Raw genomic sequence first — 26,965 nt, forward strand, 5'->3', positions numbered from 1 at the left:
ATTTATTGGCCAATCTGATTGACGTACTCGCAAATATCAACAAAGAGATGCAGGGTAGTAAGAAAGTTCAGTATGACAACAAGGATTTAAGTTCCATTAGATGTTGTCCTTATACAGAGTGGCAGATCTTATGCCAGTGGTCTGCCAGCACGAGATCTTGAACGCGAAATGGGATAGTGAGAGAGGGACAGTCTCAGTGCTCTGGCAGAAAGTTACCAGAGTACGGAGAAATAGACCCATCCGAATTGTCTGCAGGAGAACCAAGATTTCCCTATCGGAAAATTGATATGTTATCAAAATTTATTTAACCAAGAGAATAGCACAGTTACGAGTTCATCAAGTTTGCACATTGATATTTTTCCTAAAAGGAATCATGTCAAAAGTACAAAGGATCATTACATAAACCAATGCTTAGATAAGTTAAAAAAAAGTAACTTCAATGGAAAAAGGTAGAAGAAATGAGTAGAACTCTTCAAATTCATTTCATGCGCATGCAGCTGCAACGGAATTAGAATGTTTGGTACCAGGACATCATTCTTCCATCGGAAAATTAATCCTCAGCAGTAGAGGATAGGAGTGATCCTTATCATAGTTAGGCCAAGAGGTGTCATCACCTTTCAGAAACTTGTGATGAAGATTCCAGACTGTGCTGTCGTAATTTTCAATCAAATTGTACTGCAAGCCTGCCTCCGTGATTTCTTGTAGAAACTTGTCTAGTGAATCACCTCTCTTAGGGCTGAAGAAAAAGGCTTCCGAATCTTCAGAACGTTTCAACAAGGATTTGACCATATTGGCAAGACTTTTGTGGAATTCCTTAAAGAAAGTGCTAAAACACAAGAAATGTAAGAGATGATGTAATAAATTATGATGCATAATTTACCACACTTTTTCATGATGACTTGCATTAATTAATAAGTTATAAGACTAAAAGGATAAAACAAGAGTAAATAAGTAACTCCTTAATATCTGAACCTTGTGAAAAACTAAAATATATGCAGTGAAAGATTTCAAGTAATATAGTGACTCAGCTTTTGAGATGACTATGTGATACGTATACAAGTTACTTCTTAATTAATAAATAAGATAGTCAAATGGCTGGCTGACATAAATGCATGGAGGGCCACCTCATGCAAGTGTTTCAAATTTCACTAATATTAAATCACCATTGAAGCTTCCTAAATTAGGCGTCCCAGTTTGGAAAGATACATCAACTAGAGAAAATAAGAACATATAAAGTTAGATAAATGTGCAGCTGGCCTGTTTGACTTATACATATGTGAGACTTATACATATGTCTTCATGAAACAGAAGTAGCACCAGCATGCTGAATAGATGCAACTTTGTGAAATTTAAACAACTAGGAACCTGATATGTTAAAGTTTAAATACTAGAATTAATTTTGGTAAGATATGTATCTATAACAAGAAAACATGATCTTACTTGACCAAGGAAAAGTATCAGCCATGGGTTTAGCAAGTTTGTAATGTTTAACTTAGTAACTCAAGATACAGGTTCAGTTTGCAGTTTTAGATTGAATGTATCTCTATTATCTACAACAGATCTTATTAGTAGTTTGTGCAACACATGCTGGATCAATTTTCAGGAAAATCTATCAAAAGTGGTAAAATTCCATTTCTTTTTTTTCTTTTCTTTATGTTGATATCCTAGGTTCTTGGACAATTATTTGAGATCTCCTACTCCTAGAGAAAACAGGGTATGCACCTAACTAGGAAGATTTTAGGTAGCCTTAAGACAGCTTCTTTATAATGCAAAACCTCTACTTATTAGAGAAATCATAAATAGTTGAAATACTGTTCTAATACTAATATATCTCATTGAGCCACCACCATCATTATCTCTCCTTTCCTTGAAGCGCATGATACTCGAGCACTCGTGGATCCAATAGAGAAGTAGAGATGATGCGCAACTTTACTAAAGGGGAGGAAAATCAATAGAAGAGTTGGATGTCAGTAAACCACAAGTTGCGGACATCTATATTTGGACAACATCCAATTTTCTTATTTTTCCAAAATAAAAAGGTAGACATCTTTGTTATCCAATTTTCTTCTTTTCTCATTCTTTTCTTTTTCTCTGATATTGGAAATCACCAAGTCTTTCCTTTTGTCTACTTTCTCTGTGCTTTGGCTAGTGGGAAAGAGGCAACATACTCTGTCATGTGCCACGTGCTCCATTAAAGAGAGGTTAGACTGCCATCAATAAGCTTTTAATGCATTTCAACATTATTTTCGATCGTGGTAATTTATTATTAAGATGTTAATAAAATATGTATTCATATTTGTAATTGTAAATTTGTAATCTATTATTTTTATGGTTGTGAATTGCACTATTAAAATTTTATAAATGCTATATTAGTATATATTTTATATTATATATAATTATTTTTTATTTTTTGTATATTAAGTTGTGATTGTCCGCAACCGCAGCGATGCGAACGCAGTGTAAACGCAGAAACCTTTCTACTTTGATCTTGCAATTCTTCAATCCAAATACTTTCAAGACTTGTATAAATACTCATGTACATGTATAAAAACACTTAAGCATATTTTGTACACAATTGCCAACACTAAAAACCTAACAATTCTTATCCCCTTAACACCACGATCCATCCATCCCATCACCATTATCATTTCTCACCTCATCATCAACATTACCCGTCACTCCCACCATCACCTCTACTTTTATGTATTTTCGTCTCAGTTGCAGTCAGAATCTACAAGGGGCGTAAATACCAAAAACATAGACCAGAAAGTTACAAATCGACCACCCCTGGTTTCGTAATTTTGTCTATGGTAAAATATTTGGTGATTATTTTCCTCCGACTACGCAGGCTGTTTTCCTGCATTCAATCTAGATCGCGCACCGAAGGCTTGGTCCATAACAAAAAATGCTTAACTCTTGAATAACGAAAGTAGAAAAGTGAGATCTTTCCTTACACGGTGAAGACTAGAAATGAACTGCTGAATTATAATGGAAAGTGCTAAACTATTGGGAGATTTCAGCTGAGCTGGCAAAACAGACCCCCGTTGTTAATAAATTTGAAAGGGGGACCAGTATGGTAAATAATTTTGGTAAGGAGGCCATTTTGGTCAAAAGACTCTTGATAAGTTTAGTAACAGTCTGTACAAGTACTATATTGAAGTCTTGATAAGGCCTTAATAAAAAAACTGATGTTTTGGTAGATCGCTAACGGTGAATCATTATTTTTCAAATAGAAAACAAAATAATGAATGCTTAATATGGCATTGACAAAATAATAAAGCCATACCAGTCACTTGCAACAATGATGTCAAAGGCATTTAGCATCTCTGAAGCTTGTTCTTGATTCCAATGCAGCAGCATTGACTTCACCTTTGTTTCCCCAAAAGCTTCAGCATTGATTCCTATGTTATGCTGAATGTCTGAAAGTTAATGAATATTACCTTTGCATCATATTATTGCATGAAGGATAAAAGCTTTGTAGGACTTATGCACTATCTGGTAATGTCCTAATGTACTTTCAGTTTTAGATAGCATTTCATTGTCAATTATATTATCATTAAGGTTATACCAATATTCCTATATCAATATCTCACATGAAACTCTTCTCCATTACAATCCAAGCAATTGCTAGTAAATTAACATAAGTACCGGCAATTTTATTGCCAAAATGTTTTCCATCTTCTAAAGCTATACTTTATAAGAGCTTATTAAGACAATTATATCTATAGAAATTTATCAAAATCGCCTTAAATTTTGCCTTTATTATCATTAAGACCCTCCTATATGAATATGTATCATTCGACTCCCGCATGTTTCTTTTAATGCCTCAAAAGCACCCTGATGTTAGTTCTTTAACTGAAAAAATACCATAACTATAAATGCAAAATGACCTTAATACCCTTGAGTAAATATTTTTAAGATTTAAGGTAAAAAAGGGAACCATCTTATTTTAGTTATTTATTTTCAAAAGTAATAGATATTCTCTATTTTGTCAATTGTTGTTAGGTTGAAGGTTTTTTTTTTTTATTAAATTTGTTAGGTTGAAATTAGTTCAGGATATTTTTTAGGTATTAAAAGAAAATTGTAGGGGTCAAATGATAAATATCCATATGGTTGGATGTGAATGATAATAACTAATGAAGGCAAAAGTAGGGTCCTCTTAATAATTTCCCTAAGATCTTACTGTAATTCTGGGTATCAATTTAACAAAAGAGCATTGCCTTATAAATCCAGATAAGAGCATCAATTCTGTAATCTGCACCATTACAGTTATCCAGACAAATACTCTTACTTCATGCAGATCTCTTTCTTGGTGGCTTAGAATAAAACTGATAAAGACAGTTTTACTTACAAATGTGGGATAATAACTGCAAAGCAGGATTCATAGACAAGTTTAGCAGAGGAACAATTTATTTCCCGTAGATATCAAACTATTTTTCCTAATATGGTGACTTAGTATATCCACATGTGTGATGTAAGACGAAAAATCACACATGGTTCACATTAGTTAGATGTCAAAAGCCATTCCCAAAGTTCTATGCAAACAATACTAATCAGGAAGAAGAAGATAACTATAATGAATGTTACCATGGCAGACGTGATGTTATATTAAGTGCTCTCAACAATTTCTAGATGAAGAAAAATAAAAGCATATACAATCACAGAAGCAAGTAAATATTACGACAACTGGTCTTGCCGATACTCTTTATTCCTTTCCCTCCAAAAGGAATGTTTAGTTAAAAGGATACAATCAACAACTTGTGGATTTCCGTCAGAAATTACTACCTCACAAGCATCTGAGCATACCGCAATAGAAAATCCTGCTAATCCATAACCTGATCCAAGTTCGAGCACTCTTTTGGACCTTAATAACAAAAGTTTGAATCAGTCAATTATCCACCTTTAAAATGACTTTACTAGTTCATAAAGGAAGGACCACCAAAGCAACAGTTGAGGTCAACTCATAGGGAGCGGATAGCTGGACAGTCAATAAAAATATGATATGGATTACATTAAATATGCAATATTGGAAATTACTGCTTAGGATTTTATGAAGTGATAACTCCAAAGAGAAACCTGCCATTATTTGATTTGAAGTGATGTCAACCATACTTACGACTTTAATTATGTGATCTCATTTGACCATATGCACGGTAAGTTGGCTAAATACTAAAATCATTGGATAGTAAAGAAAGAGCCAAAGAGATTCTCCATAAGAAGATTGGACATTACATTTATATAAGTATAGTTGAGCAGCTGGAGAATTCAAGCAAGGACAAGTACTACACAGCCAGCTTTACATTGTTCAGAGATTGTTGTAATAAGTCATTATTCACTAATAGGTCAACCTAGCTTTAATAATTATATACATGGTTAGTATATGGTATAATTTTTTGTAGTGTACCTCATGTGGAAACAGGAACTCATTTCATCACTTATATCATAATTCAGTGTATCAACAAGGAGGTTTCAAACAGAAGACTTGGACTAAATTACTGCAAATGCAGGCTGATTCTAAGTTCATGTTTTGCGGCTATGGTAGTTAATTCTGCTAACACTGTTGTCCCTCTAATTAAGCACTTGCACTAAAATCAAACAAGCAATATATTGTCACAATGTCACTCTACCAATAAGCTATCACTAAGGTATACGTCGCCAGCAAACAAGGGCTGGTTCAGGACATGGCATGTAGACTAATACTAGCTAAACAATTTCCAACTTCCTAACTGGCAATAGAAAGAATGGCTTTCTTTCATATGGCAATGACAAGTATGGAATGGCATATCATTGACAAGGGCTGGCCATGAACCCTAATATATCGTGAAGAACCACCCTTCAAAATTATGCATGCATAATGTGGATACGGTGGAAGGTATAATAAAGAAAAGAAAAAGAAAAAAAAAAAGGAAGGGCTCACGTGCACTACACGTGTGATCCCTTCTCCTTCTCTCACCCATGTGGAGAAGAGGAAGAGGAGGCCATGAAATCCTCGGCCAAATCCTAATTGAAATCGGAATTTGCCCTATAAATCAAACCTTAACCCTAAATTGGGGAGGGACTCACGCCAAACCCTCCTCCTCCCCTTTCTCTCATCATCTTCTTCTTCTATTTCTCGTTGGAGTCGTGTCCTTGGATCGGCATGCCAAAGCAATCAGACATTGCAACTCAACTCGTCTATGAGTGCTCTCCCACCCCTCAAAGTTAATTAAAAATTAAATAGGCTAGAAGAGATTTACCTAATTATTTTGGTGTTTGCGGATCGGCGAAGCCCGCCAACCGATGGCTTCGGGCTGCTACCGCTCCTATTCCTAAAGCTTCACCTCGTCAGCCTCGAGCCGTGGGTACTTCCTTTGGAGCCCTCGTGGCTCGGATCGCCGTTATCCATGAAGTTCACTCAGATCGTCGATGATCGATCCAACCTCCTTTTTCGAGCATGAGGCTTTCTCGGGTACCATCAATGGACCTCTAACGGTGGTGATTGCCGGTGTCTATCTCTCTCTCTCTCTCTCTCTCTCTCTCTCTCTCTCTCCCCCCAATATTTTTTTTTTCTAGTTGTCGATCCCCTCGAGGAAGGAAGCAAGATAAGGTCGGGCTCGACCCGTGCCAACTCATTTATGTTAATTGGGTTTGAATTTGGATTGTAGATCCAAAAGACCAAACCCAACCCATTTAAATTGGTGGGATTGGGCCTTAAGCCAATCCATTTAAATGAATTTTTGAGCCGATTACAGCCCAGCCCATGAATAATAATGGGTTTGATCCTTAAGCCCAAACTATTTAGTGGATTTTGGTGTGCTGCAGGCCAACCACAGCCCAACCAACCATTTGGGCTTAAACAAGCCCATTTAAATAATTTAATTAGTTTTAAATTTTAAAAATTATAATATTAATTAAATTAAAATACGTTATTTATTTATTATTAAATGTGGTAATTTTTCTTAACCCATGGACTAGAAATTTCAGTTGTTTTACCTAGACATACATGAGTGGGTTCACTTACGTATTTATTTTATTTATTCATTTTGTATTTTGTGCTTTTTATCAGATCACATATAATTCAGCATGCAAATACATTAATATATTTTTTTATGCATTATTATGTTCTATGTGCAAAATATAAGACTCACTACATTGCTATACTTAGTGCATATAGTCATTTATATGATCGATAATATTAGTAGAAAAATATAATTGATACGTGGTAGGACTTTGAGAACAGGCACTAGCTAGATATTTTTCGTGCATGTCCCTATGGTGACTCAAGACTACTTTGAAGTTTAGGAGACAAACCTATTCTTGATCAGCATATAATCCATTCAGGTGACCCAGGTACTATTAGAGATCAATCTAGGGAACAGACCTATACCTGATCAGCATATGATTCGTTTTGGTGACTCTGGCGTACTTAAAAAACAGTCATGATAGATTAGAAATCTCTCTGAGGTGACTCTAATCCTTCTCTATGGTTAATAGAAAAGATAAGGTAAATTTATCAGATAGTGACACTGATACACTTAGTTAGGATCTTTTCTTATTGCATTAGTTATTTATTTTCATGAAAATAAAATTCCTGTAGGTCACGTTCGAATGCCTTTACGAACGCTTGTATCAGGTTCGTAAATACAGATAACGCATATTGTGCATTCGAACACAGTCGGGCGAGTTTGAACGCCCGCGTTCGAACGTCTGCATCGCGTTCACACATGCAGAGAATATCTTTTGTGCGTTCGAACACAATTGACGAGAATCCTCTAGAATTAGGGTTACTTATTGTCATTAGGACTTGTTGACTAGCATCTATAAGTATGTGGATGGCAGCCAAATTAATTATGCAATTGGATTATTGATTTCTTGCCTCCTATCTTCTCTCTAGACTCTCTCCCTCCTCCCTCTTTACTATCCTTCCACCTCTACCGTTGGCAAGATTTCTTCTAACTTCTAATCTCCCTCGTCTGTCGAGCCACTCCTCTTTTTTGGAATCTTGGCCATTTTTTCCTCTTCGTCTATATCCCTTAATCACATCCACCATCTACCTTCACCCATCCATAACCCTAACATCCACTCCACCCGTCACCACCACCATCACTCAGCACTATTTTATGTTTTCGTCCCAGTTGTAGTTTGAATCTGCGAAGGGCGTAAATACGAAAGTTGTAGATCAAGAAGTTATGAATCTAATCCACTTGATTTCGTAATTTTCTGACCATCAGAAAATATTTGACGAATATTTTCCCACGGTTGCGCGAACTGATTCTTGTAATACATTCAGATCTTGAAGGAATTGTTGCGTAGCTTATCTTTGGTACGAGAAACCATCAATTTGGTATCAGAGCCTATCAGTTGGTAAAAGAACCCATCAATTTAGTATCAAAGCCTATCAATTGGTACAATAACCCATCAGACACCTCTTGATAACCCTAACTAGATTAACTATAAGGAAAAGACTTGACTGCATATCGAGGTGACTTATAGTTAATATGGATCCTCAAGCAAAGTCCCAAGTTAAGACATATGACATTATTATAAATATTGAAAAAAATTTAACATATTGACACGAATCATGTTATGAGATATGATTTACTCTATTATTATTTGATACGTCTCCTCTTGGGTTAAGGTTTGATTTATCCCGTTTTCATATTTGGATAGAATCTTGCACAGAACTTTAGAAGAGGATTCCGAAAGTTATAGCCGTCGGATCAACATGAAATTTTGATACGTTGTAACCCTAGAAAAGAGCTTTCCAACGAATCTAATTTCAGAAAAATCGGACGATAGGCTTTGGAGATATTGTCAGATAAGTAGACGAACATCAGAGAGTCCGTTCTATGGATCCGTGGATGGAGGCACGGGATCCTAAGTGAATTATGGAGGTGGGAGGCCGGCGGTAATGGGTTGGCACCGGTGAGTAAATACATATAACCAAGCAATCGTGCGTGGCATATCATGTAACGAAGACAATCGTGCGTGGCATATCATGCCTGAAAAACTCCGCCCAAAAGTCGCTCATAAATACACGATCAAGATCCGAGACAATTGTTCATGACATGTCATGTAATCGAGCAACATCTCTAATAAAAATTTCAGCCACTGCCTTGGCTGAAAATGGATGTGACAATGCAAAAAAGTGCGCATACTTGCTCAATTTGTTAACTACCACAAAAATAACTAAATAACCACGTACTAGCGGAAGACCTTCTATGAAATCTATAGAAATGTCTTCCCAAACACGGTCTGGTATCAATAAAGGCTATAGTAATCCGGCCGGTTTCAATGTGGTTGCTTTAGCCTTTTGATAGACTTCACAAGTACGGACAAAACTCCTCACATCTCGTTTCAATCCTGGTCACGTACAACTTTGTGATATCCTCCTATAAGTTCTCAAGACACCCTTATGACCAGCCTTTGGAGTTTGGTAAAAGTGCTCTAACAATTTCTGCCGCAATCCATTATTTGCGGGCACCCGAATGCATCCGCAATCCAGCAGCAAACTGCCTTGATTCTCTAACTTTAGATGGCGCTCTGGATCATCCAACACCTCCTGTAACAATCTCAAAACATCTAGGTCAGATGTACATGCATACCCCAGCTCATCAAAAAAAGAAAAAGTAGGAGAAGAATAGGCTGCAAGCTCGACGGTAGCGGGTTGGCGTGATAGTGCATTCGCTGCTCTATTTTTCGTTCCTTTCTTGTATTGAATTTTATAATCATACCTTAGTAATTTTGTGACCCATCTTTGCTGTCCCGGAATGTGAATATGCTGTCCCATAAAGTATAGAAAGCTTTTTTGATCGGTTCGGATAATGAATCGCCTACCAATCAAATAAGGCATCCACTTTGTCACCGCATGCAGAATTACCAATATCTCTCTCTCATAGGTCGATAATTGCTAAGTTTTTTGTGATAAAACCTTGCTAAGAAAGGCTACGGGACGTTCTCCTTGCATTAGTACAGCTCCTATGCAAAATCCTAACGCATCACATTCCATAATAAACTCTTTGGTAAAGTCCGATAGAGCTAGAAAGAGTGTCGTTGTCATTGCTATTTTCAATTTTTCAAAAACTATAGTAGCTTCATCCTTCCATCTAAAAGAATCCTTCAACAAAGAAGTGAGAGGAGCAGTGATCTTACTATATCCGGCAATGAAGCGACAATAATATTCGGTCAGCCCCAAGAATCCTCGCAATCCTGTGATGGTAGTAGGGATCGACCAAGCAGTCATGCATACTATCTTTTGAGGATCCGCCGCTACACCTTCCGTTAAAATGATGTGGCCTAAATACTCCACTTATTGTACTCCCTATAGGCACTTGGACTTCTTAATCTTCAGCAGGTTTTGCTTCAACAAATTCAATACATCCTCTAGATGCCGCCAATGCTCCATTTTAGTCCTGCTATACACCAAAATATCGTCAAAGAATACGTAGAGGCTGAAAAATATCATTTATGAGACCTTGAAAAGTAGCTAGAGCATTGGTGAGACTAAAGGGCATCACTTGGAACTTGTAGTGTCCGTCCGGAGTCCGAAATGCAGTTTTATGTACATTCGCCGGGTAAACTCTAATTTGATGATACCTAGCCCTCAAGTCAAGCTTGCTGAATATGGTCGCCCATGCAAGCTTGTCCAGCAGCTCCTTTATGACCGAAATAGGATACTCATCTTGGAGATAACTTCCTTCTGCACATGTAGATATCGATATGGCCTCACGTTCGCCGGTGCAGCTCTGGGTACAATCTCTATGCGATGATCCATCGTTCGCCTTGGTGGCAACTCTTTTGGTTCCTCAAACCGTCTAGCAAATTTATCTAATAAATTAGACAACGCGATAGTAGTATCTAGACTCATTTGAGGCTCGTCTCCTGCTGATCCTAACTGAAGAATATAGGCCAAATCACTCGCACATGATAGCCCCACCATCGGCTGCATCGTAGGAATCGACGAATATCAAACGCCATCAAGCCGCACATCTTTATTTCTTTATTTAAATTTCATCCACATACTCCGAAAATCAAAAATGACGGGTCCCAAGCTTTGTAACCACTGAGTGTCTAAGACAATGTCCGCTCCTCCTAGCACCAACAGATACAAGTCCACAATGATGTCGTGTCCTTACACCCATATACCGACCCAACGACACAAGCTCTACGTCCTAAGCTTCGTGTCGTCTCCAATAGCAACGTCGAACCCCGTCGTCGGTTCAACCTCCAAGCCCAATCTCCTCACTAATCTCTCATCTAGAAAGTTGAGTACTCCCGGAATCAATGAGGATGTGCACACAATGCTTTCTAACGAGTCTACCTACCCGCAATGTCTTCGGTGCGAAAATACCCGAATATGTATGCATCGATATTTCAGCCTGAATAACTTCCTTCACGCCCTCCTCCACAGCCTCATGGACCTCCTCTAAACACTCTCCATCACCAACAACCTCATCGTTCTCCTCGAGACCATCAATAAGCATCACACTCCCAATCGGTTTGAAACACCGATGACTAGGGGTAAAACATTCATCCCATCGAAAGCAAAAACCCTTTGCTTTTCGCTCCTCCACTTGGGCAGGTGTGAGTTCGAACGGAGGGTCTTGTGCCTCCTCTAACATCGGAAGAATATCTCAAAGGTAGTCGTGGTCTAATATAAGCAGCCGCTGTCTTCGAACTCACAATATTTTCAGTCAACATTTTAGGTGCAAACCACCCATCTCGGTAGCCCCAACTTATTTTCGCTGCTATTTTGAGTCTTATACTTTTGCTCTATCCTCACGGCCTTCTTAAAGGCCTCCTCAAGAGTGGTAAAACAGAGCACAAATATCCGCCCGTATCTCATTCCACAGCCCTAAAATGAATGAGCTCATCAATATCGGTTTAGGCCAAGATGGCTCACAATGACTACTAACTCTTTCAAATTTAGCTTGATACTCTAAAACGGTCATCCTCTGGACCATCTTGCTTAATGTGGCAGCAAAATCTTCATATGCTGCTATCTCAAATCTGCGTGTAATCTCCCTACAAAAGTTAGCCCAACCGGTAAATCCTCTACCACGAATAGTCGATCTATACCAACGTAATACTATTCCTTGGAGGTGAAAGCTTGCCATCTAGACATTTGCGTCCTCCATTGTCCCTTGACAATCAAAGTATTGTTCCACTTGAAACACCCAATCTGTCGAATCACCACCTTAGAATTTTGGGAAGCCTAAGCGTGCGATTCTCCCTCGGATAGCATTGTCAGGTTCGCGAAAGATCATTGGTTTAGGTCTAAACCTTTGTACTTGTTGATCACCTTCTCTAAATCATCGAGCACGTCTATCACCATCTCCGAAGGGATCAACATCATTCTCTAAGTGCCAATCCTCTTTATCGATGAAGCGCACCATTCACCGAGGGGGTGGATCGAAGCGATTGCAGCGAAAAATTGACCTGAAACGAAGCACTTCGTCTATTGGCATTGTAGAAAGGATCGAATATGACCCTAATCGTTCTTCTCGGATCGCTCTAGTACGATGGATCGAGGGGGTGCAGCTACGTCGCCAGAGGAAATGCAAGACGATAGAAGAGTTCGCGGAGCCGCGTAAGATCCTAGAATCTACCACGGCCACCATCTTTAGCCTTTTTTCGTACATGCCTCTCGGGTTCCACCACTGCCGGTCTTGGGTTGTGTATCGGAGGTGAGCGATGATGTGTAGGAATAGGTAAAAGAGGATCATTGATATTAGCATGTTGCACCTGGACCTATGGGGTATCGGATCAGTGTGGTCCCACCGCTGGTCCTTCTTGAGGCACCAATCTTCGTCGAGAGATAACGAAGCCGATCAGTTCATAACATATTTCTTTAAAGCATTATGATCATTCTGCATTGCATCAACTCTATGCAGCAATGTTTGGAACATGCTCCTAAGTTCATCCGTCAAGTCTATGTTCACACCCATGGACGTTGGTTGACTCAGTCCTGCCATGGTCGCCCTAAAGGAATCGACCTCACGGTTAGGGTTATCGTGGATTGAGTCTTCCCTTGTCAATGTGTTTTCCATTGGTCTCCTTGTTGATGTCATCTTCCTTGTTTCCACCATTAATGGAGGTCTGAGGTTCACCTAGCTCTGATACCAATAATAGGTTCTACGGTACCAAAAGATAAGCTCTGATACCAATAATAGGTTCTACAGTACCAAAAGATAAGCTCTGATACCAATAATAGGCTACGGAACGATTCCTTTAAGATCTAGATTGATTGTAAAAAGCAATCCGCACAACCGAGAAAAAATATTCATCAAATATTCTCCTATGTTTAGAAAATTACAAGACCAAGTGGAATCGATCTGTAACTCCCTGATCTACGTTTTTCCTATTTACACCCTTCGTAGATTTGAACTGCAACTGGGACGAAAACACAATAAAATACGGATAATGCTGGTGGTGAGGGTGAAATGGATGTTAGGGTTAAAGATGATAATGGAGATGAAGGTGGATGATTGATGTTGTTTAAGGGATAAAGACGAAAGGGAAGAAGTGGTCGAGATCCCAAGGAAGGAGCACTCGACAGACAAGGAAGATTAGAAATTAGGAGAGACCTTGCCAACAGTAGAGGTGGTAGATTGGTAAAGAGATGGAGATTAGGGTAAAGAGAAGATAGAGAGACAAAAAATCAATAATCTAATAGTATTATGATTTTGGCTGCCATTCACACCTTTATAGAGGCTAACCAACAAGCCAAAATAATATTTATTAACCCTAATTCTAGTGAACTTCCGTCGATCGTGTTCAAACGCGCTCAATCGCGTTCGAACGCACAAAAGGTGTTCTTTATCGATGCAAACGCGATGTAGGCATTCGAACGCGCCCAACCACGTTCGGACATGCATTTTGCATTCTCTATTTTTGCGAATTTGATGCAGGCGTTCGCAAAGCCGTTCGAACGCAACCCCTTCTACGTTCGAACGCAACCTACAGAAAATTTATTTTAATAAGAATAAATAACTAATGCAATAAGAAAAGACTCTAACTAAGTGTATCAAAATGCTCATTGACATCACTGGTCAGACAATTAGAACCCAGTCATAGTGCCATAAATAGGCAATCCTATAGATCAAAATACATTATGGATGTATTCGTGCACGGCTCTTGTGGAAATTCTTTTCTTTCTTAATAGATGAATAAAAAAATAAAATATATTGCATGTTATCCTGATTAGAAACAATCTATGGAAAGAGATTTAATCTTAAAGTGACTACAAGTACTTTTATTTGAAGATGGAGGATATCCTATACAACATACCTGAATATATCTGAATGGTTAAAGCAAAAGTAGGCAAGCACATCTTCTGATGGCCAACAACCTTAGGAAAGAAACAATATAGTAAGATTCCAACAGAGTGCAAGCTGTTTGAAAGTTCTGAAATACAATGCCATTCCAAATACCTTATGTTCAGAGACAACTATGAAAGACCGGAGAAATAGCATGTTACCAATTAGCTTAGAACTCTTACGTGTATCAACAAATATTTATCACTAAAAATGACTAGCAGACCAGAAAATATATGTGCATATAATTATCACTAAAGTCAGCTATACAAGACAAGAAAAATGCACATGAAATGGCAAGTATGATCTTCAGAAAAGCTTGAATATTTTGACAATCATGTAATATATCCAAAAAGGAAATGTCTGAACAACGACAAAGAACAAGATGATAAGTTTGTGTGATACTTTACCCACGAAAATATGGAGCTCTTTAAACTACTCAAAGGGAAAAGAAGAACCAGTATGATTCCATCAATATGAGATAAAGGGTTCGGCAGGTAAAAGTAAATTGCCAATCAAGAGGTAGATATACTGCTACTTTTGATTTCTTTTGCACTTCCTCACTCTCATCTTTCACAAACTCTCAATAGTTGATACTCAAAGAAGTACAAAATAGTATATTAAGAACTAAGTCACTAACCATGCTTTTCATCATTGCAATATATCATTGTATCCATGATTGTCCTCTTAATAAATGAGGTGGTGTTATTCAGTATATGGTAGGCCTTACCCGTTACCACCATGTGCATGAGATATGCTCAGGCAATAGGAACATCCTAATCATAAGTGGTAGTAAGGCAACGCACAGGATCTCTATCATTCAGAAGACCTTTTTATTGATCTTGGAATATATCGTTTTCGTCTCCCTCCCTCCTATTATTGCATGCACCTCCCCATCCTACTAAGTTGTCATGTACAAACAATGTTTTATCAACTCTTTTGGTATGTCTAAAATCATCAAGTTTTTCCTAGGATTGAAGCAATAAGATTCCATATCCATAAATTCAATGCAGATAGCAGGAAGCAATACCCAAATTAACCCAAGTACAAAAAAAAAAATTTCAAACAAATTCTAAGATAATCAAAAGATGAGGTCTCATTTTTGGGAATACATGTGAAAATGTGAGGAATGAATACAACCGATAGAATTCTGACATAAAGTTGTTCAATCATTACTTCTCCAACAGCCCATGAGGCTATAGGAAACTTACATACTAGCCCTGTCGTGTCAATGTCAAATCTTGTAGAAACTTCAAAGTCATTTAACTCAATAGAATCCTCCCTTCTTTGGCTGCATTACAATTTGATAAAAAGCTTCAGCAACTAGCAATGAGCAAGGGATTACTAGGTTTGACAAGTAGGCATCCTTATCATATAAACATACTTGTTGCTTCAGAAAAGCACAGCCAGAGACAATAGTTCCTAGTGAACAGATGCAATAACAACTTCGACCTTGTGAAAAATAATTCGAGTAGGCTAGATAGATAATCTCCATTCAGCCTATGTAAAATAATTCAATATGATTAAAAAGTTAAGACTACTAAATTATCATACTAATTGAATAAAGGTATTCATTAAGGTAGCATTTGGTTCATATATAAGAGATATTTATTTATGAATTAGAACTCCTTTAAATATATTTTACAACCAAACATATGCTTATATATATTTTAGTCAAATTTTGTATAACATTGACCATATAACAAATTATACACAAAATTCTATCATAGGTAGGAAGATGTGATTAAGTTATGCACATTTTCTAAGTAAGATTTCTATTACAATTAACATACTTATTTGCAGTTGGTAACTAAACGTAAATTCTTACATAAACTTATTCAAGATAATCATTATAATTTATGACCAAACAACAAAATGTAAGTAAAGTTATAGATGTACCTAATTAACATTTAAAATATGTATATAAAATTATTCTTAAAAAACTTTATGCATGAACGAAAAGATAGCTAAAAGATTGACTATATAGACATTAGACATTAGGCAATGATTGAAAATTAATCTCAAAACAAAGAGTTTGATGCATTGAGTTCCCTATATCTACATATAGAGGGTGTTAATCTACAAATTTGTGAAGCATAGCCACTCCCTTACATCAATAACAACAAGTGATATTTCTCAAATACTTGTTGGATTGCATTTCTCAATCATCCAATTACTTCCAAAATGGTCAACCTCTAGATTCAGCTTTGAGATGTATTGCCCACTTGGATATAACGGAAACTACGACATTCACTAAATGATAATGAATCCTATGAAAAGGGTGAAATGCACAAATTTTTTTATTTTTTAATGTAGGCTTGGTAAGGATTCCTTTAAAAGAAGATGTTGATTGTGCGTTTTATATGAACTATGTGGTCAATAAATTTGGAGAAACGAATATAACTTTCATTTATTCCCTTGCATCCCAGCTTTCTTAAAATTTTATGTTGTTGATAATTTATGAATATATCTTGTAAATTTAATAGGATTAAGATGAGTTCCAGAGTACGTTACTTTATAAATGTACTATCTTGTGTCAAGCAAATGGAACATAGTCATACTTATGATTATTTACATATTGTTTACTTCAGTTTATTCACTATTCTAAATACACATCGTATTGATATAGGCATATTCATAGTTTCCAGTTTCAGCCGATCCCGAGTGGGATCGGCCGAAACAGATCGGGATCGGCTATACTGGGCCAAAACCAGCCGGGATTGGCTGGTTTCGGCCTGTACAAGTAGCCACCTGCTGCAGCAGACAGCCGCTGCTGCAGGCGGCTGCAACTGTCAGCTGCTGCTGACAGTAGCTAGCTACAGCAGTTGTCAAAGAGAGAGAAAGAGAGATTAAAAAAAAAAGAGGGTGAGAGAGAGAGAGAAAAAGATAAAAAAAGAAGTATAGAAGAGAATAGATATTTCTGACTAACAATTAGAGGGATAGAAAAGAAGAGAGGGAGGAAGAGAGATTTTAACTTTTTAGGCTTTATATGTGAGTAATTATTATTTCTTTTTTTTTTTTAATTATTTCTAAATTTTTAGAAATTTTTCAACATTTTTAATAATATTTAGAATTTTATTTAATTAAAATAGTCCGATCCGATACAGACAGCCGATACGTATCGTTTTTCCAGACGGCCGATCTCGATCTCGATACCGATTTTTGGAACCTTGGGCATATTATGTACCCCATTTTTGTTCCCATGCTTGATAGTCTTACATATAAATATGTTTATATGGTAGTAGTATATCTGAATCAAGTCATCATCCAAATGCTAGGAAGGATAAATGTTAGCTAACATTCATTTCTATATTAAGGATTGTTGTGCTGCCCCTTGACCAGCAAGGCAAGTGCTTGTAGGCATGACCCATGACTACTGGTACAGGAATCTATATTCCATACTGCTGGCTTCTTCAACATGTCGACAAGCATAGCAACCTAAAAATAAGAAAATTTTATCTTTAGTTGGTGAAACTATAACTTGATGGAAATCTTCATTTATACAATCTAATTTTTTCAACATAAATTTCAGTGACTTCACTCAAAAAACAATTCCAATGGGTTCTAGCTTTCACTTGGCAGATTTGTTTTAGTGGGCGAGATGAACCCTAATCTGTTGCACTCTTTTACGTGTCTGTCTTGGTATTAGTGCAGATCCTTCTACATCACTGGCTTCCATATCCCTTATCTGTTATGAGTTAGAAAGACATCTCAGCTAATCACTAATTTGTGGATTATTTCTTGGCAAGAAGTCCAATTTTCACGGGAGCACCACATGAGTTGCAGGGCATCATATCTGGTAGTTGTACACCACTAATTCTCTTCTTAATCACACATTGCTGCATATATTTTCATCATTACGTCTGTCAAACTGTAGTATGAACAACTTGATCCTTGTCTATTTATGATTTGAGTGGCCTAGTTCCACTTACGCATAGTAAAGCCCATACTTTGTGCTTATGAGCTATCAGGTTGACCTTTTAATGGTGAGCACAAGGTGGAGGTGAATTGAATAAGAGAAGTATCAGAAGGATGGTTAGAGAGTCATGTGACTTCTATTGACAATTCAACCCTCCAAATCACAATGATTAAATTGGATGGCTCAATTACCTTCCAAGCTCAGAATAAGCTTTCTTGTATATTAAGATCGAAGGAAAGATAGGGTACATGAACAGTAAGATTGCAGACCAACATCAGATAATTCCTCTCAACATAAATTGAAAACAGACATGCAGCACAAATTTATAAGAAAGCTGGATTGGTTGAGATAGGACATGCACTACCATAGATTGAGATAGTGCAAACAAGATCTGGAATGTCAAAGAGAAAACATACCCAAAAAGGACATGCAGAACAAATTTATGAATTAAAATGGCAAAAACATGGCACAACTCAAAGGGAGTAGTTTGAGTGCGACCTATATAAGCATCACAGTATCTCAACTGAGTTTGCAGCAAATTCCTTTTAATTTCACATTCTTAATGACTTGAATTAAGAATATAATACAGCCTAGATTAAAAATAGGAATTGTTGCAGCATTGTGCTACCTAGCACTTATTACCATGATTTGAAAAATACGCAGTATATATAGTAGTTTCAGCTTGCTAAAGTTATTTTCGGGTTTTCGGCCAAAATGTTGCGGTATTGACTCAATTTCAGCTGGTATCAGCCAAAACGGGTTCTACATGCCAAATAGGAGATATAATCACAGCCATAAATTCAAAGTGAATGGAAGGCTAAGATGATTGATTAATTGGGCTTTCAGTTTAAAATCAATCAAAAGCTTTCCATTAACTTTCATCTCTTTTCAATACTAATCAAAATTTATTCCTCCTAATTCCTATGCTTTCCATTAATATCAGCATTGATTACTTAACTTTAGTCTCTTTCCATTACTAGTCAGGATCTATTCATACCCCATAATGGCAACATTTAAATCTCTTTTGGTAACATGAGCCTCATTAAGCATAAATTAATCAAAACCATACATAATTGTGTTTTATAGAGATATAATTGATCCTTTTGCCTACTAATGGCAGTATATAAATATGTTATGTAGCATAGCATTAATTAATCCTGGCATCACATGAGATAAATTTGGTAAAATGAGCAGTATAGCCCAAATTTATTTAAAACTATGATAACAATAGTAACTATTCTAAATAATGACAATAAATTTGGTAACATCAATATTAGTTTCTCCTAATTGTTGTTCAATGACAGTAAGCTTATTCAAATTTAATCTTTCCTTGCTCCTTTTAGAATTGTTTGCTAATTCTTAGAATCTTATATACCTATTTGAATTTTTATCTTTATATATATGACACCAAAAAAGAGCCGAAACTCCAAAACTGATCAAAATTCAGAAATTAGGACCAAATCCAAAACAGAAACCTTGAACTATGCTCATCACTATTTATCCGTTGGCAAAGGGAACTACAAGAGTTATGATGGTGGTAAGCAATTACCCTGAGTCATCGCTAATTTATCCTAGACAAAAAGGACAAGATTTTCTACTATGTCTTGGTAAGAAATCTGGTGTAGGACAAGTAGGAAGTCCTAAGATGTGATGACGGACCTACAAGAGAGGTGGTTAGGGATAGTAAAGAAAATTAGAAGATGAATAGAGAAAATAGAGAGAAAACAAGCCACCCCTTGGCCAAAAAAAACTTTTTTAAAAAAATTCATCATTCCTTGCAATGTTCAGCCTCTCGATTAACATTCCAAAAGTTAATAAGATATTGCATCGGCTATTGTTCACTGCTAGGCTGATACAGTGAAACTGCAGTACTGCTAGCAGTGACCAGAAAAACAAATTAAGACTTAAATACCCTAAAAATAAAACCAAAACTAGTAACTCCACCACTAACGCCTATTTAGGCTTTAATCTAAGTTTCATCCTTCTTGGGGTCATAACTAATTATAAAGTATCATCCTATTTGGGTAGGATTTTCATTAAGATGATTTACCATATGTTATTTAGCTACCTATACTTATTTTTAGTTCATTATTAACAAATTTCAATTGGATATATACAACGATGGCCGCCACAGACACGAACTGTGCTGACCACCGGCTGGTATGGCACGGCACGTGCCGCGGCACTGGCCAGCCGTGCCGTAAGAGAATAAGAAAAAGAAGTAAGGGATACTCACATTTGCCTTTACAGTCGCCGTCGTCGTCGCCATCGCTCGCCGTTGCCATAGCTTCGTCGAGTGCCCTAGCTCGCCTGAGAGAGATCGGATCCAGACCCGCAACTTAAATTTAACCCCTCTCTCCCGATCTCTCTCCCTCTTTCTCAATCGATCGATCTCTCTGTCTCAATCTCTCTTCTCTCTCGGGCGGGCTAGGGCACCCGACAACGGCGAGCGGCGGGCGGCGATCGATGACGAGGTCGATGGTGAGCGGTGATGCTATTATGAGGAGTGTCGTGCGGCACTCTCATGCCACATACCGGTACGCCACCGACACGGCCATCCATAGATATATATATATATATATATATATATATATATATATATATATATATATGTTAATTGTATCTACTACTTTAAAGCTGCGATGTTATGTGCTGGGAGGTAGTATATATCTATATGGTGGCAACACTATTGTCACGAAGTTGTAAAGCTATGGACTTTCATTTTGGCATACATGTAATGATGTAATATGGACTTAATGTTCTTTATGCATACATGTTATGTAAAGCATTTAAATTTTGTATCTCATTTACATTTGTGATATAATGGTATATTGTAGACTTGTAGCATTGTGATATCTTCATTTGATAGTTGTATTAAATGTTTTCTTGAGTATATGTGTGTAGGTTTAATAATTCTCAAGTTGGATGTATCAGCTGCAGCGTAACTGTTCCTAAAGAGATGCTCATGAGGAAAGTCACTCGCTTTAACTATAAGTGAACTGCCTGCTGCTTCAAAGTTTTTATTTGTATGTTACTACTGCTCCATAGCTTTACTCCTTGGTGTTCTCAAGTGCTCTTTGATGGTAGTTGCAGGATGTTTAAGTAATATACAAACAGTAAGAGCAAATCACTTTCTTATATCTTTATTCATTGCTTAAGAAATAGGGGTGATAAATATTAACCCAACCGATAACCCAACACAATAACACAGCTCTTAATTGGGTTTGGATTAGTCTAATCGGGTTCGGATCATAAACGGGTCAAACCGTTTAACCCGATTAATAATCGGGCCATATTCAGATTATACCAGTGACCCGTTTTAGCCCGTTTAACCCATTTAAACATATATGGTCAGGTCAGGTCAACCCGCCAACTTGTTAGTATATATAAACTAAATTTTTAACCTAACTTAACCTACTTCACTCTCTCACTTCTCACTCAGTCTCCTCTTTGGCTCTTTCCCAAATCCATTCTTTTCCCTCTCCCAAATCACTATCTCCACCCTCGTCCTCTCCCATAGGCCACAAACGGCAACTGACTCTCCAGCCGTGCCCCCGCCCTCCCCTCTTCCCTCCGCTACCTCTCACTCTCCTCCGATTGACTCTCCGGTTGCGCTGACCGGTCTTTCCCCACCTCAGCATGAATTGTCTCTTCAGCCACTTGCCACCCGGAGATTCGGAGATTTGGGGGACGCTAGAGGAGCAACCTTCTTTCCGGAAAATATCCCCGCCCTTTTGCCTTGTCTTCCTCGACCTCAGCAAATTTGGCGATCTCGAGGACACTAGAGACAATGCCTACACTAAGGCTGATAGGTAACATGATCTTGCTCCCCAATGGTGAGGAAGTGCTAATCATTAATGGCGTGGCAATAGGAACAGTAAGGTGGGAGCTTGGTAAGAATCTATCCCTCACACTAATTGTCTACAGCATTGGAAATCGCGCAGGAGTGCAATTTGACGTGAATAACACGGCGGCTACTCCCCGGCTTTACCACTCTTCGGATGCTGCTTCGCTACGGCTATGTGCTCATCGGCAAAAGCAACCCTCACATGTACTACAACATCTCTAGCATTGAGTAACCGATGGAGCTTGGCCTCAAAACATTCTCACCTCGCTGCCACGAGAGCCAAAGCTGGGACTCTGTCGCCATGGAGGTCCACTCCCGAAGCCTGATCGTCATCAATACCTCAATATCCGTTGCCGCTTCACCAACTCCGACGACACCTCCACCGTCGTAAGCCAATGTCTATATTCTGCTAGATTTGTTACTAAATATTGTCGCAATATACTACGACTTTGTTACTAAATATTGTTACTAAATATTGTTGCTAAATATTGCCTAATTTTGCTAGATTTGTGTATGTATTATATGCCTGATATTCAAAGATAGATCAAAGAGGATGGATGTCCATTGTATCCTTGCACGTGCCTTCAACTATGTCACAGATAAGAGAGTCCTCGTTAAGGTTTTTTATTAGTTTGCTTAGAAGATGATGTATATATTTTAAATCTTGTATTAAGTTTTTATAGTAATCTTGTAAATGGGTGAATCAAGTCAGTGTAAATGGGTGAATCAAGTCAGTGTAAGTAGGTGAATCGTGTCGTGTAAATGGGCTAATTGTGTCATGTAAACGGCTTGATTGTGTTGTATAAAGAATACAACCCATTTATTAAACAAGTTAAACGGATCGTGTCCGTGTTTAAAAATTTGACCCGTTTAACAAACAAGTCATGCTCGTGTTTATACTATCTTGACACGAACTACTACCACAATGCTGCTACTCTTATGTGTCCTTAATAAAATCAACATACTTACCAAATGCTCCTTGCTACTCTAGAATACATCACATCAATTTCCTAAGGACTCAGAGTATAGCTTTTTCTAAGTGAACCAATATATTTGCTACATATTTTGAGGATACATTTTTCAAAACTTATGCTCTAGGATGATATTAAAAAAAAAATTAAAAAAAACAGCAAAGAAGTATGCTTTTGGTTGTCAGATCCATTAAGCATTATGCAGTCTTCAAGGACATGATTCTTCATTAATTCAGAAAGAATCTCAAAACTCAGATATGAGGTGTAATTTTCCTTTATAAAAGGAATTAAATATCTAAGAGCAGTACTGCAATATGTATCAAAAGCACCTAACAATTGAAACAGAGAAAAATAAAGAACTACATAACTTACATCAGAGTAAGTTCTGGAACACATCCAACAGGCAACTTGTAGCAAACATATATGTCTCTTGGACCAGCTATATCATTTCTCTGCAATGAAGTCCCTACAAAGTCTGCTGACTGACAATCTAATGCATGACAAGGAATCAGGTTAAAGCCACCTGATGTCCTTCTAGATATTTTCTTGATGCCCTCTGGATTATCTACAGATAATTCCCCTATCAAATTATTAAATTTAAGTTAAAACATGATTGATAAGTGGATAAACAAAAAATAGAAAACAAAAGAGTAAATAAGTTGTTTTCAAACAAGAAAGAATGAAGAGAAATAATTTTATTGGTCAATGTGCATGGAGAAAAAGGTTGACATTGCTAGTGCCTAGTGGCTATTCACTGCAAAACCCACTCTAAATCTGGAAACTACAAATTAGTGAAAGATTATAAAATATCTTGACAAACATACATGTTAAAACTATAGCTAGACAGGTTGAAATTGTGATAATCTCTATATTCTATCACATGAAAACTATAACAACCAAATAAAGTATAAATAGAAAATAGTACTTTGGATAAATAAGCATTTCTAGATTTTCAAGATTGTTCTTACTAAGTAGTGGAGGTTAAGAGGCTTATCTTCTCTAAAACTGAGTACGCAAATAAGAGAGATGAGAAAGTACTATATTATACAAAATGCTCTATAGCTACGAGGCAAAAACGCATAGCTACAACCCTGCAAGGTCCAGAGTTTCCAAAGACAGGAATTATGACAAAGGATATGATGTTTAAGATGGGGAATAACGAAGAATCTTACAGAAGTATTAGCAGTTTAGCACACTATATGTAATACCCTTATTTTTGAGTTTTGAAGTGTTGACCAATACTCACGTAAACATTTTCCAAAGATAAATGGTGCACCCAACAAAAGTGTGTGGGATCTGTAGTAACTCCAACATTTAAATTGCTTATACTAGGTTTCACTATAGAATCATTTTCCAAACAATTTTGTTATCTAGGAACTTATTAATACTTTTTTCTTATTCTATCACCATCAATCAAATTGTTAATAGGGAGAATCATTTTTCTATATCCTTCCAACAATCTAAAATGCTTTATCCTAGCTATAAGCCTGTTGCAAAAAACTGGCAACATATGTCTTACGGACTAACTAGGCTTGTCGACGGGGGTCTAGGAGTCGGATAGAGGTGGACAACGGTGGCGATGAAGATGGAAGGTGGTAGAGCACGATGAAGAGAAAGAATATGGAGGGCGATGATAGTGTAGGAGGATTAAATTACTTCTACTCCTAAATTACTCCTATGGCTACTCCATATTATTTAGCATAAGGCTAAAATATAATTCCGAATGCTTAGATTCAATAGATTATTAAATAACAAAGATCGACCCCTCTTATATAGTAGTCGATTATAATGAGTCATACTAGAACTAGCCCTAAATGCTTTAAAATTCAAACTAAGATTTGTCTTAAAGACTTACATAACTTAACTAGAATTTACCTTAAAAACTTACATAATTTAATTAGGATTTACTTTAAAGGCTTACATAACTTAATTAAGACTTGACTTAAAGGCTTACATGACTTAACTAGAACTTATCTTAAAGGCTTACATGATTTAACTAGACTTGTCTTAAAGACGTATATGACTTAACTAGGCTTGCCTTAAAAGCTGATATAAAAGATAAATATAAATTAATTAAAAATAAATAAACTCAATCCATCAAGCCCAATGTTCACGTGAGATGATCCAATAATTTTGCCAGTTATCTATGTTAGGAAGTTAGCCCTTTTCCTACATTGGTGCAATATCTTTTGTGATAAATTTACTATACTCCATCATTTCAATGGTATTTATTTATTTATTTGAGCATTCATCACTTCAAACACTAGATTGATAACAGCATGCATTGTTAATTAATGCTCTCCTTCTTTATTATGTTAGATTCCTCACAAAAGCAAACACACTAATATCAAAATGTGTCCTTAAGGACCTTAACTCTCTTCTTTTGTGCTTATAAGATAATAAGACTGATCCCTCAGCATTGTGATCAAGCAACCACCTAAATTAAAACCGCCACACCGGCACCACATTGATTGTTATCTTCCCCACGTGATAATAGAGAAACCTAAATTTGTAAATATTTTGAACCTACTATAAAAATACATTTTTTATTAAAATAATATAATTTTTAAAAAAAAGTCTAGTCCCAAGAATGCAATAGAATGGATCCGTTAGTTCTCTCACTTTACTCAATACAATAGTTCATGTGTGTCGATGATATGGGTGGATTTAACTATGCATATTAGAGATCCAATCTCACAAATTTAACCCTAAGATATAAATATTGTCACAGTGCTATAACTATATCATCATCAGAAGCATCCCCACAAGCTTCTCATATAACATTGTAAAGTGATAAGCTCCTAGATTTACCTCTAAACACAAAAGCTAGGGTTGGTAGACAAATCAAACCACTACCGCATACATACAAATATACAATCTCTAACGCCTAAAGGTCATTAATCTTAGTGGTCATGTCAATATCTCTCCAACGCACATTCCAAATAATCCTATTATCCACTTATTCAAGCAGAGATAGATGCGTGATTGCCAAAAATAATTCATCTTATGCCTCATTAAAGAAGTAACTTATGAGGATGTAATCTTCACGCATTTCCACCATAGCCACCTATACTCTTACTCCATTTCTAAAGGATAGCATGTGAGCACCATTAAGGAAATGTAAACTTCTTCAAGAAGACTGCCAAAAAGAAATCGAATCACCTCACCAATAGTTTTTTTAACAAAAATAGTGCTTTAATAATAAAGATCGTGAAGCAAGAATTCTGAGCATATCCATTTAGCAGAACTAAAATATGATATGAAGTATATTGATTTTCTGTGAGATACATCATGTGTGGCGAATAAGAAAGTTGTTATTCGTGGAGAATTCCAAAGAAATCGTTGTCCCATAACTCAGATTATTGAAAACAGTAGAGAGGAATCGGAGTCTTGAAAAAGAAGAAAATATTAGGAAAAAAAAAAGGAAAGAGAGGGTTACCGGTTTTGGAAGGAGAGCGCGAACGGAGCGAACGGCGAAGAATGCTCCACCTCAGAGAAGCATGCGAGGGGCGAAGAGGAAAAGTGTAGGAGTTCTCCATTTTGTCTGGATCTTGTCGTCCAAGTGGCCAATATGAAAATCATCTAAGTTAGATACCTTACGAAAACAGATATTAAAACGTAACAAAAATATGATTCATTAGAGATAAAAGGGTTGAGATCGCCGGTGTCGCTGGATTTGGGTCCGACGACGACAAAGTGTGGAAAGGTTGGGGTCGCCGGTGACGCCAGAGGCCGAGGGCTTTTGGGCACGTGCAAAGAGGACAGGAAAGGAAGAAGTTTTTGACCAAAATAGCCTCATTTGAAATTTGTTTTACCAAAAGAGTCCTGCGCTCAAACTTATACCAAAGGCTCCACTTTCCAAAGCGAGGAACGTAAAGGATAGAGCGTGGGCGAAAGCACCGCCGGTCCCCGCTGGCGGGGAGGATGTGAGCTT

At 37.1% G+C, this 26,965-nt stretch overlaps 1 protein-coding gene across 2 annotated transcripts; it reads right to left on the reverse strand.

Moving 5' to 3' along the window:
* Window positions 1–332: 332 nt before the first annotated feature.
* On the reverse strand, window positions 333–26,965 carry LOC140760983 (calmodulin-lysine N-methyltransferase). Of its 2 annotated transcripts, none has more exons than XM_073098123.1 (7): window positions 26,471–26,965; window positions 23,404–23,611; window positions 15,506–15,585; window positions 14,269–14,329; window positions 4,786–4,864; window positions 3,287–3,411; window positions 333–826 (listed from the first exon to the last, which is right to left on the reverse strand). In XM_073098123.1, the coding sequence occupies exons 1-7, from the start codon at window positions 26,568–26,570 to the stop codon at window positions 532–534; spliced, it is 948 nt and encodes a 315-aa protein (XP_072954224.1). In that variant the 5' UTR covers window positions 26,571–26,965; the 3' UTR covers window positions 333–531. The 2 variants fall into 2 exon arrangements, with proteins under 2 accessions (XP_072954224.1, XP_072954223.1); XM_073098122.1 differs by having other exon boundaries at window positions 3,287–3,419; window positions 4,749–4,864; window positions 26,471–26,953.

Source organism: Typha angustifolia, chromosome 6 (assembly GCF_048772165.1).
Source record: "Typha angustifolia cultivar Huaian chromosome 6, ASM4877216v1, whole genome shotgun sequence".
Lineage (NCBI taxonomy): Eukaryota > Viridiplantae > Streptophyta > Magnoliopsida > Poales > Typhaceae > Typha > Typha angustifolia.